The sequence below is a fragment of the Chiroxiphia lanceolata genome, chromosome 7 (genome assembly GCF_009829145.1).
Source record: "Chiroxiphia lanceolata isolate bChiLan1 chromosome 7, bChiLan1.pri, whole genome shotgun sequence".
NCBI lineage: Eukaryota > Metazoa > Chordata > Aves > Passeriformes > Pipridae > Chiroxiphia > Chiroxiphia lanceolata.
In genome coordinates, this window is record NC_045643.1 from 11,375,134 (window position 1) to 11,391,744 (window position 16,611).

General features: G+C 51.2%; 1 protein-coding gene across 3 annotated transcripts in view; it reads right to left on the minus strand.

Annotated features, from left to right (window-relative positions):
- Positions 1-16,611, minus strand: part of SATB2 (SATB homeobox 2) — a 190,441-nt gene that overhangs the window by 121,376 nt on the left and 52,454 nt on the right. The window contains exons 2-3 of one of the 3 annotated variants that reach the window (XM_032693580.1): positions 11,630-11,708; positions 7,884-8,102 (exon numbers count right to left, since the gene is read on the minus strand). In XM_032693580.1, the coding sequence (XP_032549471.1) occupies positions 7,884-8,052 (169 nt within the window). In that variant the 5' untranslated portion in view covers positions 8,053-8,102; positions 11,630-11,708. Of the gene's footprint in view, positions 1-7,291; positions 7,524-7,883; positions 8,103-10,229; positions 10,284-11,629; positions 11,709-16,611 lie in introns of those variants that run through there. The other 2 variants (XM_032693583.1, XM_032693581.1) reach the window with 2 other exon arrangements.

Consider the following 16,611-nt stretch of genomic DNA (forward strand, 5'->3'; position numbering starts at 1 on the left):
TGCTATTAACAAGGTACCGTCATGCTCAAATTTTTTAATATTGCATGTCTCTCTGATACAAGGACATCAGTTAGAGCAAAATGCCTGAACGTTTTTACTATTAGCCAGATAATTTTCTATTTAGAACACAAGTCATATGCTTAAACTCTTATCTAGAGCTACCTGTCTCTTTTCTTCAAATTCTTTCTGTTCCCTTCGTACAGCTTCTACAAATAGTGACAATCTTCTCTTTTTCCTAACATTGCTGCATGAAACACCAATAATCATTTGATAGGAAATTTAAAATGTATCTTGAGTTCAGACAGTATTTCTGCCCTAGCATCCAGTTTAGGATAACAGCAATGCAGGGCTCACACTTCATTTTTTAATCAATCTGTAAACTATTTGTGTAGCCTTATTGCAAGTAGAAGTGCCTCCTGGAAGGAGGTTTTATGTAAGCCCTCAGATACTAGCAACATCGGCGTTCACATCTTCAAAAACCAGATTAAGACTTACACTTTAAAAAAAACCAAAGCAAAACAAAAACTAACCAACCAAACAATGCCCCCCACCTTTGAAATATTTTTATAAGGGTTTCTCAATGTCAGCAATCTTAAATTGCTAGTAGACAAATGCCAACATTTTGTCTATTTGTAAATCTCCAGGGGATACCAGCAGAGCTACTACATATATTTAAAAAGAAAAAAAGTCAACTAAAAATACCATTTCAATTTCTTTTAAAAGTTCCCTAAAATAAAGGAAATAGCATTGGAAACATGAAATATTTTCCCCCTTACCAATATCTGGATCAGTGCAAATGAACACGGGGACAAAGTACACTCAACAGCTGCAGTACATGCTTTTCGTATAAAGCACATGAACTCTGGATTAAAAAAAAATTCCTAACTACAGAACTGTGGCAATATTGACAACACGACTTGATGGCTGCGAATGCACCACACATTAAAGGAGTCAAAACTTGTGAATGGCCACGAGAGCCTCAGCTAGACGGGCTACCAACTGCCCCCAAATTAAATGGCAGAGCGTATCTTCTGTCTTCCATACCACTAATCAATGTAAACTCATTTGTGTGTAGCCCCGCAGCAGAGAAGCTGCCGCCGAACATTCTGCAACAAGTACAAAGCTTGTTGGAGGGCAATTTTTTTTTAGTATGGCTAGAGGCTAGAAAACATTTCTCAAAAGCTATCACTCAGCTGCCTTTTGTCTGCCGTGACTATTTCTTACATCTGCATTAGTGACACATGCCACCGTGGGGACCGATGCATCTGACCCAGGACATTTCGTGCAGTAGGAACCAACTACAACAAGGCAATTTTTTTTCCAAAGCTAGAAAGGGCATCGGTTCCTTGTTCAACACAGTGGGCTTGTTTCAAAACCACTTTGAGCTTCAAAAGGAGAGTACACTTGTTCAGTAGTTACTGAGCCTGAATCAAGCACAGGTTATCTTGAACAAACCCCCATCGTATCAATTCAAAGGGACTTGGTAATACTTTATACCTTGAAAAACTGGGCCTTTAATCCTAAAAACACAGCAGTAGTTACTAATTTAACTAAATTATGAGGGGCAGTAATTAAAGGCCTAACTTAGCTATGCCTTCCAATTTGGGATTCAAAAGAAAGTCTTCTCAAGTTTTACACAGATTTTCAGTTATTTTGAAAAGTTTAAAAATAAGATTTAAAAGCAGGTTGGGGACTGCTCAACCACAAAAATAAGAATTTTCCTAAACAGGTCACACAGATGTTTGGTGAATATAAATACATGACTGCAATAACTCTCTTCATTTTACAACATCACAGATGCCACACTGTATTACCATGTTCTGTGTCAATGGGAGTGACAAAAATCTTACCGGTTCAAGTATTTTTCTTAAGCTCCAAATGACTGTTGTGACCCTTTTTCTCCCCATTCCAAACAGACAGCTTTAAAGAAAACAGCAATAATAGAAAGTAACTGCAAAAATAAATATTTAGGCTAGCATCTCCATCAAGAGTACTAAATTCAAATACTTTTAAAGAAATTTTAAAGTTAATTATATCATCTGAATGTCTATGCTACAAACTAGAAAGTTTCAATATAACATAGTTGTCTGTTGAAATGACGACCTGATAACAATTACATTATGCCAGATTTTTTCTACTTTTAAATCTAGATAAAATATTCAGCTCAGTAAAAGTATTTAAATAGAACATAAAGACTCCACAAAATTAATTATTTCGGAAAGGAATCTTCAAACTTCACCTTTACATGTTTATTCATAACAATGAAAGTCTAATACTGTTTATCTTCCTTCAATGTCCGAATTCTTCATTTAAATTCTGAGTGGGAAATATGTTGCTATTTAATTTCTTGAGAATATGTTTCCTGATTGGCATCTTTATAGTTTTTAATATGATTTTGTCATCTTCTTTAGGCATAAGAATAATTCTGGGGAGTAACTGACAAACTCACCTTAACAGGAGTTTTCAAAGGATTGCCCTATAAATAAATGACAATAAATATACTATGTTCTATACCAGTGAAACTAAGAAAAGGTAGGACTGAACTTATAAAGGGAGGGGGAAACAGAGAATTAACATGGACTATTTCAAAGATGTTGGTTTCTTTTCCTTTCCTTTGGTTCATGATAAGAATAACAGCATGCAGTTAACTAACATGGCCATGGGTGTGGGGCAGGGAGGAAGTGGGGAGATGACTTGAAACATTTAGGAACTGTTGCAGGGCAAAAAAAAAAGTTTTACTACCGCTAATCTTAAATCTTGAATTCAAAATTGTCAGTGGCTTTCTGCAGATGCAACTTAAGAGTTCCAAAATTACTCTAAACATCAAATTATGTCTAGGTCACTGAATGGGTGGATACCCTATATTCTGTTTAATGCATATGTTCAATTGCACATATTTTAACCAACTGTGTCTTTATTTTAATAACAGACCAAGTACTGAAAACACATAAAGAAAGACTATTTTTCTATCTCAGCAAAAATACAGCTGATACACTGCATGACCCTTCAGGAGTGACTGCTCTGTTTATTCTATTTACATGGCATGATCTGATTGGAAAAGGGAGAGAGGGGTGGAAATCAGCAAAAAGACCAGAAATTCATTTTTAACCATCAATCCTGAAAAAAAAAAATCACCATCTTGCTTTTCTTGCTATTCCTGTTAAATTAGAGGTCTCTTCATCATTATGTATCAGAAACATGTAAAATCCAAGATTTTGCATTTCTTTCTAATCTCTGCTGAACTATATCAAAATACAAAGCAACATTTTCCAACTATTCTGCCACGGATAAAACAAAATATATACACATACTGCTGGTTCCTGAGCTAACAAGGATTTGCAGCTTTCAAGCTTCCGTATCTCAATGCGCTTAATTCTTTCAAATAGCTGCATACTTCTTTGAGGCAACAGGAAGATATTCTTCATCTAGGACCTGGGCAGGAATCTAAAACTTAACCTTTCACTTCACTCAGTTCCTAAGGACAAGAGAAACATGCTTCCTTACTCTGTTCAGGGTGCCATTTAGAGCTCAACGTCAACTAACCATTTAGAACAGAGGAGCAAATTTGATCAAGCTGTACCCTTCTGTTGGCACAGAAGTGGATTTTCTCTCTAGTAAAGTACTTTAAATCCTTGTAAAAAATATAAAAGATAGCACAAACCCTGTGATATTTTTGCAGAAATATGCAGAATGGATTTTGACAAACAGCTCTTTAGCCGTTCTCAGTCGGTGTTTCTATCACTCCAGAGATATACTAAAACTGATTTCTGACTACACCTAAGCACACACGACCATGATAAATCACAACTTCAGGGGGCTTACAGCAATTAGCAGCAGCGCTCCGAAGAGTCACTGCATCCACATTTCTGGTACATCTGACTTTGTACAAGCACAGTAACCACAGCTACTGATTAACATCCCAATCATACACTTTGGATTAAACTGCCTGAAAGCTTTCCCCTTCATTAATATTCTGTAAATTGAATCACAGTTTTTAACAGTTAAATGAATAAGAACATATTACTATCAGACTGCGTCAAACTAATTTAACCAGAAAATGTTTTGCAATCATTTCCTGCTCCAAATTTGAACATGTTCCCTTGGCTGTATTTTGGTTCTACATTTCTATTTCAGCAAAACCAAACTTCAGAACAGCTCATTCTGCATACTGGCATTTTAAGTTGCATTCAGAGGCTTTTGATGCTTATTTTCTACACTCTTCAAAATCAGCACATACATATATACATGCACATCCACTCTTACACAAACAGGTTCATGAACTGCAATCAACAATTTTGTAAATATAAGTTTCCTCGTCATTAATCATCCCTTTTTTTTTTTTAATCCTTATGGAGTGAATTACTAACTGAGAGGAGACGCCAATTCTAGTAAGTGAATGTTACCCAACAGGGATATAAAGCTGTCAACACCATAGTGCTCTTGCTTGCTCTAAACTCTCTCCCAGACTTCATATGTTTTTTAAAGCGATATTAGCCTTTTTTCCCAGGGACCTTTCTAAAACCTGCCTCTCCTGAAAATTTGAGCACTTGTGCTTTATTACATACAGCTTTTAAAACAGACAGGTTAGGTAACTGTTGAAACATTTTAGAAAGCACTGGGTTAGTCAAGCAAACCAAAACCGGACTCTAACACATTGGACTGACGCTAACAACATTGTAAACAGCACCAAAACTTTTAAACCCTCAATTAAGCACAACCTTTAAGACCTCGTTTATCTTTTTAGTGACCTTCACTAGTTTATTATAGCTGCTGTAATGGCCCTTAGAATTAAGTACATTCACGTTAGGAATAAAAAAAAAAAGAACAGGAGATTCATAAGGCAAAATTTCTCATGAGAACAATTGATTTTCTGTCTGCACTACAAAAGCTTATTTGAAAACACTTTTTCACTCATAAAACCAGAGAGAAAGCTAAAAACACCTACAGCACTATAGTATTTCTCTATTTCTCAGGGAAGTCACTAGAAAAATAATTGCAGCAAATACTACGATTATAAAACTGGTTACCAAAGGTCATCAGGCTCATCTTAGCACCAGTTAGTTTAGAGCTTATTGCTCTGCTCTCAGGAATTAACTTCAGAAACAGATATTATTACACCAAAAAGCCACCTGACAAATGAGAAGGAATTTCAGCATTTACATTTCTAAGGCCCAAAATGAGATGAAAAACAGAATTGCTAGCATTTGTCTTTGCTTTCAAAACCTTTAGATACACCTTATAGAATTAAAAATAAAACAAAAACTAAAGTGGTCTCTAGTTTTCAGTAAAGTATTTCCATTTTTGTCCCAAGCGAAATTCACATTCAATAAATATTAGCACTTTTTAAAGCTTGAGAAATAAGAATAAGCTGAAAGTCTGACAATTGAAGCCTTAGATGTCATTTCACTATGACTTTCAATAGTTTCCTTTTTGTCAAATTCTACACACAATACTAGGAGAGCCTTCATTAATATTTATTTGAAAGTTTTATACTAATTTCCCATTATATTAAAAGTAAGCCTTTCCACAAACGTCTACAGCTGCATTTTACAACTCAAGTGAAAAAATTACTACCACCACAGCGAGCACTGCAAAGATATAGACTTCCAAAAATACCCGAAACAGGTGAGATCTGCATTCAGGAAAAGATCACTTGGTCACACCAGTTCTTAAACATCAAACTTGAAAAACAGCAGAAGACAAAATATCTGGAAATTAGCTATGTTGATTTATTGTGAGAGTATTTCCAGGAGAAAAAAAAAATTAAATCAATTTTAAACAGCACCATTATCTTATTAAAAAAGTCTGCCTTAACTAATTTAGTATTGAGTATTATAGAACCTAGATAGGTATTCAGACAAGAATAATTTTCTTCTTGCTTTCAGTATCAATAAAGACTAATGAATAACCTTTATTACGAACAGCCTAAATGCAAAGAGATTGAGACCGTTTAAAGAACACCAGCTAAGAAAATATATTACTCCTGCATTTCTTAATCTCCCAGACTGTTACACTCCAGTCTATAACATCTTTACAAATGAGCTGAAGACTAATGAATGCAAACTTAAGCTCTTAAAAGTTTGCTTTCAGAAATGAAAGTCTCTTTCTGGAGTGGAAGAAATCTTCCATACTTTAACAGGCCAGATTCATGTTGAGCCACCGATATAACTATAAAATTTCTCTTGGGTAACACAGCTGCAACTAGAAAGCAACATATACGTCCCAAAACATTTAAAAACATTCTTTAAAAGTATATTTCTATAAATGCCCCAAGGAAAATAATTTCATCTTTTGTTCTAACATTTTCTTTAAGATCAAGCAGCTATAACGCCTGAGTCTCAAGAAAGGCATCCAAAACTAGACATATTACTTTTTATATGATTATCTAGTTCATTTTTACAATTATTCAACAAATTATTTCTCCATCAATTTGTAAGTGGAATAGTACTACAAGTCTTTCACTGCAAAGCTGTTTCTTCATTTTCCATACATTGGAAGAACACAGAGAAGAGATTCAAAAAATAGATATATAGTCATCCAAGAAACAGAAAAAAATGGTGAGCTCTCTTACCCTTCATTAGGTATATAAATGAATCCTACGTTTTTAAAATAAAATATGCAGCTCCTTAGCAAACTTCAGCAATTAGGAAGCCTATTGAGCCAAAGAGGTCTAAAACAGGCATCAAATGGTAAAATCGCTAAATAAACCTCACGTAATAGAGAGTCATGTGACAACTGTATCAAAGTATCTCTTGAAACGCCATTTACACAAACTCTTTATGTATAAACAACTACAAATGTGTGTTACCACTCTGCTCATTTTAAAACACGAATACAGAGTTTTTCTGGGGAGTTGTGGGGTTTTTTTGAGGTAAAGGTAAAATTTGTGGCCTTTCCTGCAGTATTCTGCTCACAACATCTGACTAATTTCAAGATTTTTAAATCTATTTTTCCTAACACGAGGCTGCACTGTGTTAAACACGACAGCATCAGAATTAAGAGGAAAAAAGAGGGCATTTAGGAGAGGTGACTGTAAAGTTTATCCTGCTTGGAACAAAAGGGGGAAAAAAGCAACCATGAGTGTCGCTTAAAATATGCTTTAAACACAAAACTGAGCAGCAACTTCAAAGCAAATTATGAAAGATTAAGTATTCTAAAGAATTGCAGGAAAGCTGAAAAACTAATTTCAGTATATTTGCTGAATATATTCAGCACATGAATATATGTGCTGAAGCTCGCACATGCTTTGCCCTGTTCTCTTTTACAACAATTGCTACAAAATGCTACTTACCGAAAGAAAAATAAAATCCCTAAATGCAAACATAAACGCTGCCGTTTTTCCCACCCTGGAGATCCCATTCTCAGCGCTGTGACGGTGGGTGTAACACACCCAACTCGTGTCACCCGCACCCGTGAAGGCAGCCGGGCTGCCCGCACCTAACCCGGGGGCGATGCCCTCTCCCCGCCGTGCCCTCCGGGAACGCCGGCGGGGCAGGGGGATGCCCGCGGCTGCCCCGGGGCGATCCGCACGAAGGAAACGCCGAGCGCAGGACACGCTCCCAGCCCGTCACCCTCCGACAGGATCAGGCCTGGCCCTTTGTGAGCCGCCCGGCCCGGGGTGGCCTCTTTCGGCAGGCGGCCTCCTAACGCGGGAGAGGGTTGCGCGCCGCACACCCGGTCCGAGCCCTCCCGCGGACCCTCGCCACCGCAGCAGTGCCGAGCAGCCAAACGCTTTCCTGGGAAAGGGGGCGACGGCCCTCCAGCTGCCGCACGGACCTGCCGGTCCCTCCGGCCCTGCCGACCCGCCCGCCACACGGTGCCCCGGGCCCGCCGCCCCCGCGCCCCGGCCGGCGGGGCCGCCGTGAGCGCGGCCGCACGGTTACCTCCCACGGGCTTGGTGACGGCGCCGTTGGGCCTCCCGCGGGTGCCCATGGGGCTGCCGTTCTGCTCCAGCCTGGCCACCTTCCCGGGGGGGGGCCCTTTGACATCGGGGCTGCCGCTGCCTCTGTCGGGGCTGTCCCGCAGGCAGGGGCTCTCGCTCCTCCGCTCCATGCTCGGAGACGCGGCTCCCGCTGGCAGGTCGCAGTAGAAGGAGCACGGACCTAGGGGTGAGAGAAACAAGGGGCGCTTCAGTGGCCGCCGGCCCGTGCCGCCGCCCGGCACCGGGCCCCGCTCGCCTGGCCGGGCCCCCGCAGCGCGTCCCCCGGGCGGCCCAGCTCAGCCAAGCCGGGCGCAGTGCCGCCCCGCTCCCGCCGCCGGAGCCGGCCCCGCTGAAAGCGAGCGGTTCGCCTCAGCCGCCCGGCCCCAACCTGCCGCGGGCGAGGGCAGCGCTGCGCCACGGTGCCCATCGCGCCCGAAAGGCCGGCGAGCAGGAGCACCCCCGCCCGCCGCAGCCAGGTGCTGCGCCCCGGCTCCGGCCGCGGCCCTGGCCCGCCCCCGGGGGCCGCGGGGAAGAGGCTGCCAGTCCAGGCGGCCCCGCTGGCACGGCCCCCCCGCGCCAGCCAGCTGTGCAGCCACAGAGTAACCGGCTGCTGGCGAGGAAGCCTGTAGCGAGCGGCTCCCGCGAGCTGCCGCTGTACTTACTGCTTATAGCCTGTCTGTAAGTTGGCTGAGTTGGGCTCTGTCCATGGATCAGAAGTAGAGAATCCAGGGTGGAAAGTTTTCTTGTTTCCTCCTCTTATGCCGCGTTCTTTCCTTCTACTTTTTCCCCCCACCCCCAGCCCCCTCCTCGCCCTCCTCCGGGGGTGCCGGGGCGGCGGGGCCGGGGCGGCTGCCCGCGGGGCGGCAGGGGCAGAGCCCCTTCCCGGAGGGTCCCGGGTGGCGAGCGGAGCGGAGCGGGGAGGTCGGGACGAGGGGGCGGGGAGCCTCGGGGACGCTGGCTGCGGCGCGGAGGAGAGGGGAGAGGGAGACGACTTCTCACACCTTCAGCGGAGAAAATCAATACCGGGGGAGACGGGGGGAGGAGAAGAGGGAGCGCCGCTCTCCCGGGCTCCGCGGCGGCGGCGGGTGCCTGGCGGCGCGGGGAAGCGGCGGCGGCGGCCCCCGGTGTGTCACTTTCAATCGCTCCCTCCTCTGCCAGCCACAGCAGCGGCAGGAGGGACTCGCCACAGAGAGCGGAGAAACGATTATTAGTTGCGTTGAGTCATCAAGGCAAAGTGAGTCCTTTTTGGGGTTGTCCTTGGTTTCGGGTTTGGTGTGTGTGCACGCCTGTGTGTGTGTGTCTGCCTGTCTGTCTGCGCGGCGTTCCCGTCCCAGAGCTGTGCATCCCAAACATCGCCACCCCTCCTCGCCTTCGACACCCCTCCCCCTCCCCGCCCCCCCCGCAAAAATCAAGTCTCGGTGCTATCTCCGGATCGGGCGCAGACGGGCGCGCAGCAGCCCACCTCCTCCCGGCCCGGCCCGCCCCGCGGAGCCCCAGCCCCGGCCCCGCTGCGCGCAGGGGTGGGAGGCAGAGACCCACCTGGCAGGAAATTAAACACCAATAAATAAATAATACATCTCGCACGCGAAAAGGGAGCGCGGTGCCGCGCGAAGGGAGGGCGTAGGGCGGGCTGGGTGGGGAAGGGGAAGCGTGGCAGGACGAGGCATTGGTGACAGGAGAGATCCAGGGCAGAAAGGCGCAAGGGCAGGGGCAGTCGGGCTGGGGGAGGGCCGAGGGGAAAGGAGAGGAGGAGGAGCCGGGAGAAGAAGGGGAAGGGAGGGGGGGGATAGTGGGGAAGCCGGAGTTGGGGACACCGGACCGACCGAGGAGGAGCAAAGCTGCCACCGACATTCAGTCCCGGCGCCCGGGTCGGTCCGACGCAGCCGGTGCGGCCTCGCAACCTCCTGCCACCCTCCCTCGTCCCCCCGGGAGCCGAGCGGCGGAGGGGACCCTCCCGCAGCCGCTCCCCGCCGGGCCAAGGCGACAGTAACTTTTCGCGGTGCGGCGGGTCCTGCCGCCCCGCGGGCCGGCCGCGCTTCCTCCGGGCCGCCGGGCGGCCCCAGGTAGGGCCGCGCCGCCGCCCTGCTCTCCGCGCCCGGCTCCAGGCAGTTACCGGGGTGGTCCTGAATAATTGATGGCGGGGACCGGGAGGAAGTGACAAGCGGGCAGGGAAGCGCTGCTGCTGCCGCCGCTAAATGATTTAATAGCTGAGCTCCGGGTAGGGCATGACAGCGCTACCGAAGTGCAGCCAGCGGGGCGGGCAGAGCTCTGGCCGGGAAGTCGCATGGGGCGGGATCGAGCCCCTCACCGGTGCCGAGAGGCGAGCGGTCGCCCGGCAGGCAGGCAGGCAGGCAGGCAGGCAGTCCCCTCTGTCTCCGATGCAAGGTGCACCGCGCCGCTCCCCGGGGCCGGCGGCGGCGCGGGCGCGTCCCCGGGCGGGGGCCATGCCCGGCGGGCGCCCCGAGGGCCCGCAGCGCCCCCTGCCCGGCCCGGGGGGCGCGGGGGAATGAGCGGCGGCCCCGCGCCGCCGAGCCCTCCCCGCCCGCCCGGCGGCGGAGCGAGACCCGCGTTAAGGTGGACCGAGGGAATCCCTTCTGGTGCGGGGGGCGGGCGGCGGACGGGCGGCGGAGGAGGAGGGGGTGGCGGCGGGCACCCGGAGTGCCCCGACGCCCCCCTACCCCGCCTCCCCCGCCGCCCGTCCGCCGCTGGCTCCCGGCGGGGCGCCGCCCTCCCCGCCGTGCCCCCTTAAGAGCTCTGCTTTTTACGGTGGCGCCGGAGGGTCAAAAAAAAGGGGGCTTCGGGGGGGGTTGATGGGGACCGCAGCCCCCCCGCCCCGGGCACGGCGGGAGCGGGGACCAACGGGAGCATCACGGCCACTGGACAGCCCTGGAGACAGGGTTTCGTTCGCCCCACAAGCGCCTGGGGAGGGTCGGGTGGGCAGCAGCGGCTGTCCCGAGCCCGCACGCAGCCGTCCCGGTGCTGCCCCGGGACTGGGAGGAGGGTCAGGTCCCCGCGGGAGAGCGGCCGCCGCCGACCCCGCAGCGCCCCTCCTTCCCTGCGGGCGGCACTGACAGCCCGCCGAGCGCTCTGATGTCCCGGTGGGCTCCAGGCCGCCCCTGAAAGCGGTGCCGGGAGAAGCAGAGGATCCCAGGGCAGGGTAAGAGAAATCATCCCTTCGTCCCACACCCGACATCCGGCCCGGCCCCGAAAAGCAGTCCTGCGGCTTCCCTCGCCTCGGCCGAAGGACTCGTGTCTCTCCCCACCTCGGCAGGGGCAGGGGGACCCGCTGCCAAAGTGCCAGCCTTGCCCCGGGACAGCAAGCCTTGAACGCGGGTTGGAGCTGGGTCCCACCGCCGGCTGAAGTCTGGGGAGCAGGAGAAGATGCGGGGGCCAGCGAAGGCCGGGGCGGGGGGGCCGCCGCCAGGGCTAGGGCTCCGGGAGCGCTCGGAGGAGCGAGCGCCGGTGCCGGGAACACTCAGGCTGCGGAGCAGAGAGCCAGCGGCTGCCGCCAGCCGCGTCTCCCGCCGTTCCTCTCAGAAAGGAGCGTCAAAGTTTGGAGAACTCTCGGTTTTCTTTTTAAATAACTCCATCTAACTTTTCTCCTTTTTTTCCCCCCGTCTAAATCTGATAAAGCTCAGCAGCAGCTCTTACATGGAAGTTAGCGTTTTCCACCAGCTATCGAATAATTGAATAATGTTTTGTTCTTACCTTTGATGCTGAACTACGAATTCCCGCGGATCAATGGCCAGAAAGTTAGAAGAATTGGTGATTTAGGACTTCAGTACTTCTGGAAAAAAAAAATGCCAATGGTTTAGCCAGGATCTTCCCTGTCTGATTCGTTACTATTATTATATCTGATGATGTGGATGGATGGATGGATGGATGGAGAGATTCAATCCAAGCCCATTAATGAGCTATTTTATAAACACCACCGTCTGAAGATCTTCATTTACATTTTGTCAGTGATCCTTTCCTTAACAGCGGAGACGTGTGGCGACAGCGCGATTACAGGACTTTAGTAAAGCTCCTATAAGAGTACGACTGGCTTGTTAATCGATTAATATTTTATTAAGTGTAAATATTTTATAAAGTTTTTAGGAAAGCTATCGATTCTAAATTATTAAACTAGTCAGAAGGGCATTTGAATAATGCATACAATTAAATACATTTAAATATATATGTAGCGATTGCTTCATTTGCAATGAAACCCCTGCACCTTTCTCTTGCTTTCGTTTTTTTTCTCCACGGGCAGCTAGTTTCTCATTTGCGCGTTCACTGGAGTATCAGGATGGTCAAATATATGTTTATTCCGTATTTATAAACTGAATGTTTACATAAAATACTCTTTGAAAAATAACATTGAGATCGGGAGCGGTAATAATTTGAAAATTTTGACGCGGAAGCAAAGGGGGTTGTTGGTGAAACGAGGAAACTGAACCGAGTTTGTATAAATGTTGCTGGTTGGTAACTTCTGTTTTGTAAACATCACTTAATTTAGACAGATTTTATGAAGCACGATGCTTATTTTTCTTTTACATATTTTTCCCAATAAAAGCCTTTTCTTTCTGTTTTAAATTACAAACACTTTTTTTTCCCCTCGTTGCATGATTTTCACATGTTGTCCTTATTTCCACTGGAAAAAAAAGGGCGATTATTTCCCATCGCTTTCCTCATCCGTCTTCAATGTCGCAATTAAAAAAAAAAAAATTTTTAATATTATTAATAACCTATTTTTTTCCTAACACGAACTCCAGTACGAGAATTTTTTGCTCTCGCACTCTGTTGAGAGCAGGAGCGGATGCGTTCCGAGCACCCAGCTCTCCTTGTTGCTGAAGTTCATGGACGCCTTAAGTGGTTGATTGCCAAAAAAAATTTGAACAAAAACACCTCCTTGGAAAGGTTTGGTTTTCATTAACTACCGCTTTTAAAGCCAGAACGCATGGAAGCGATCGAAGCTCCGTGCCCACACAGGCTCCAGTGGCAGGCGGCTACAACCGGGGCTGCCGCGGGCCCCCGGACCGGGGCGGCCCTCGCCCCGCGCAGCCGGCCCGAGAGCTGCCCGCCGTGCCTGGCAGGATCCGCCGGGCCCCCGGGCGCTCTTTCTCGCCTTCTACTTTGTTCCCCTCCTGCCCAGTGACTTCCCGGGGCCACGGCGCCCACGGGACGGTAGCCTTCCCACGGGGCACTTGGCCCGGGCCGAACACTACAGTCTTGGGGGACGCCGGCCCGCCGCCCGCCGGCACCGCCTCGGAGCGCGGAGATCCCGGAATGCCGCGACGGCACAGTGGCCGGTGGGATCGGAGCGGGACGGCCCCGCCGCACCGGCGGGGCAGCGCGGGGTCCCCCCGCGGGGGCGGCGGCCGCAGCAGGCACCGCCAGGGCGCCGGGGCAGGCGGAAAGGGGCAGGCGGCTCCCGCAGGCGAGGGCTCCCGTCTCGCCCCTCGGGCCGGGCTTCATCGCGGCGGGACCCGAGCCCGCGGCCGCTCCTGGGGGCCGAGACCACCCGCCTGACCCGTCCCGGCGCCTTCGCCTTCGCACAGCGCCATCGCGCGGGCACCGGCGCCGGCGCAGCCCGAGGCGCCGCTGCTCTCGCCCGCCCGCGGCCCCGGCGGTGCGGGAAGGGCGCAGCACCTGCCGCGGGGCCGGGCGGGCCCTGCCGCCACCCTCCGCTGCCCCCTCAGCCCTGCTGCGGCGCTCCGCCCTGCCCGCCACGTGCCGTCGAGGCTCCGGCACCTGGACGGGGCAGAGCGCTGGCACGGGCAAACCTGCGGCGGGCAGCGCCTGAGGACCGACCTCCTACCCGGCCGCGTTTTTTTCGCGCTCTCCTCGCGGGCTGGGAAAGGCGCTGGGCAGCCGAGGAGCTGGGCTCCTCTGCGCCTCGGCGGGGCGGCTCTGGCATCAAGCTCTCCCTGTCAGGGACGAGCCGTCTAACCTTCCTGCCGTAGGAGGGATTCCCACCCCTCTATACTACCGCGATCCCTCGCTCAGCGCCAGGTTCAGGAGGTGAAGCCAAAATGAAACGAAAATGTCCCTGAGCCCAAGGGCGGGAGGAGCCCGGCCCTGCCCGCAGCACTTCGAGGGGGGAGCTCTGCCTCCAGGCGACAGTGCCGGCGGGACCACGGCGCCTGCCATCGTCCTTTCCCAGCCGCAAGCCGCTTCTTTCCCCCAGAAGCCCAAGACTAAGCGGACGGCTGTCCGGAGGGGAGCGCGGTGGCTGCCAGGGCGCCTGACGAGTCCCCCGGCTCGGCGGCACAGCGCCTCGGCCCCGCGGGAGCCCGCTCTACCTCCCCTGCGCACCGTCGCCTGCCTCCAGCCCCATCGGGGTCCACGCGTCTCGTTCGTGCTGTGCCAATGGAATAAGCAAAATTAAAAACAACAAACCAAAAGCGTCTTTACGGCGCCTGAGCTCCGACCAAAGCTTTTCGGGACAGCAGTATCCCTGCAGACCTACCCCTCCCCTCTATCCTTCCCCTCACTGGTTTTATTACTAAGTCTTTCGCCGCTAACGCTGGTCGTACGGAGAAAGAGCTGTGGACAATAGAGAGACAATCTCTACAGCCAGACGTATACAGGGAAGGGAACGAGTCGGCCGGAGCTGTTATTACAACGTATTTCGATGCCCAGAAGGCAGCGCAGCGCCGGCCGAGGCGGGCGCAGGGAGCGGGGCTCACCGGCAGGCCAGGCCGGCTGGGTGCCTGGTGAGGGGCTGAGCTGGCCGCTGCCGGGGTCCTGCTAGGCTCTTTCCTGCCCTCCGGCTCCCCACTGAGTTCTGCCGCTTCCCCGTGTTCCTCAAGCAAGTCTCCAGATCTTGGCTTTCCCCCCGGCCACGGGTTGCCTTTCCCCGCAATCACACGCTGCAGTGCTAAACGCAAGGGATTTCCTCCGTGAGATATCATGCTCATCGACCCGCCTCGCCTTAACAGACCTGCGAGACTCTTCGGTATTGTATGGCTTCTCTAAAATAGTTCCGTTTAGATTTGTAAATTGTCAGTAGCAGGGAGCACAGACCGAAGCGCCCATGCCCTGTGGCTCCTTTCCTTCGAATTAACAGCTTATAGCTGGAAATGAAGGAAGAGTTTTGTCACCTTCGTTGCAGCTAAGGAAAATTCCCTAAATCCGAGGAAGAAGTGACTAACAAGTCCCGAGGTGAAACCCACCACCCGAGAACCAGCTGCAGCTGCTCCTTCACCTCAGCCCACGGCCACTCCAGCGCCGTTTGCCCCGGTCCGGGCGGCGCCCCCCGCTTCCACCTCGAGGTGGCCGCGCCGAGTGGGAAACGAGCGTCCTGCCTGCCGCGCACTACCTGAGTTGCGGCGTGAACGAATGCGGGAGGGGGTTGCAGCAGCGAGTCGCCCCCCTCGGCCCGGGAGCCAGCCCAGTGCCTGCCTTTACATCCCAAACGTGTCTACGGGGCGCGGGATGCCGGGGCAGCCCGCTCTTCCTTTCCAACCGCGCTCTCGCCTAGGGTGAGAGCGAGTGACGGCAGAGCTCAGGACATGCCGAGCATGTAAGGCTGAGGACTCGTACCCCGAGGCATGGATCGTTTTAATTACAACGATTTATGTAAATTAGCAAGATATCAGCCCTTCTGCCCTGCCAGGCTCCGACCTGGAAGCACAGCATCACCCGCCCACGTTGGACACCATCGCCTCCCAAGCGCTCTCCAAGTTCCTGTGGCCGGCGGAGACCAGATGGGAGTAAAGACCCCAACAGAACGGGGAGGACAGAGCCTATTCCGAGCTCCCGCCCCGTGAGCTTCCCAACGAGCAGCTCTCAACCTCAGCTCCACTGCGCTCATTGCCCAGGACGGCAGTGCTCATTAGCGAGCACTGTGCCACGAGGGTGCCATTTTCGTCCTAAATCCAAACTTTGACTCTTAACACACACTCTCATCTTCGTACGTAAACCGCCCGTGTTAATTAAACCTCCAGTAAATGTGTAGGGAGAACCCTCCGCTCTGCCACACAAGGCAGCAGATGCCGCCGGCTCCTGCCACGCGAAATGGTGCTCAGGGAGCAGAGCCGTGGCAGGATCGCATGGGGGCCCGGTGCCGGCCCCCACCTCCCGCCCTCGCTGAAGGCAGAGGCAGGTCAGCCTGTGACAGAACTGAGCCCGGTCGGCAGCTGAGGGTGCCCGGCTGGGGATTTGTAGTTTTCGTTGCAAATAACCGAAGGCTGCTGATCCGCCCAGAGAAAAGGGGCAGATAGCGCAGGGGATTTCGAGTGAAGATAAACAAGAGGAGTTTTATTAAACTGTGAAGGCTGAAAACGCCGTTGAACAGAACGAGGACACGCACCCTAATACACGAGACACAAACATCCCACAGCCCGACTCCAGCAAGCAGAGGCAGCTCAGAGCCTCCCGGCCGCGCCACGAACAGGGCTTGTCCCTGGCGAAATCATCGCAGTTGGAAAGCTGCGAGAGAGGCTGACCGGGTAACGCTCAGGGTTTTTAGGCTTTCGCAAGCCCTGTACTGGTACCGAAGGGGCTCAGCAGGGAGCTTTTTGCAGAGGGGTCACACGTGGAGCCCCAGGGCAGGAAAAGGCCAAATCCTATCGCTTTTCCTCCTGCAAACAATCCTATCGTCTTTTCCCCGCGATTTCCAAACTTTGACAGCCGATACGCACAGAGTTTCGGAGCTTGAGTTTGTACTTGGCCCGTGAAAGGGCCCCTGCCGGGTCCGGGTCTGT